The sequence below is a fragment of the Aplysia californica genome, unplaced genomic scaffold (genome assembly GCF_000002075.1).
Source record: "Aplysia californica isolate F4 #8 unplaced genomic scaffold, AplCal3.0 scaffold00005, whole genome shotgun sequence".
Taxonomy (NCBI): Eukaryota; Metazoa; Mollusca; class Gastropoda; order Aplysiida; family Aplysiidae; genus Aplysia; species Aplysia californica.
Window position 1 is genome coordinate 2,857,994 of NW_004797275.1, and position 346 is coordinate 2,858,339.

The 346-nt window shown below is 39.9% G+C and overlaps 1 protein-coding gene across 1 annotated transcript in view; it reads right to left on the reverse strand.

Annotated features, from left to right (window-relative positions):
* Positions 1-117, reverse strand: part of LOC101863941 (sorting nexin lst-4) — a gene marked incomplete at its 5' end in the record, with an annotated part of 22,810 nt that extends 22,693 nt beyond the window's left edge. Inside the window, 1 exon segment of the mRNA XM_013080423.2 lies at positions 43-117. Coding sequence (XP_012935877.1) covers positions 43-117 — 75 coding nt within the window.
* Positions 118-346: the final 229 nt, after the last annotated feature.

Here is a 346-nt window from a genome sequence, read left to right on the forward strand (position 1 = left end):
GAGAGACATCCAACACATACACGACAGTGTCAGTGTACTCACCTCCACATAGGACTCAGGCACCAGACCCTGGTCCCCTTGGTCATTCTTTGCTTCCCACCAGCCATCGCCAATGTCCTGTTAAAAAATAATTAAATAAATAAATAAATAAATAAATAAATAAATAAATGAACACCATTTGTATAACGCATATTCCTGCTCAGGGAAAAGTTTGGGGCTTGTACGCCGATCCAGGGGGAGAAAGGCAATGATGTTGAAGATGATGAAATTCCTGCTCAACAACAAGCCCAATGTGCTTTACAATCTATATCATCTACACCAAAATATACTATACCATACCATACCA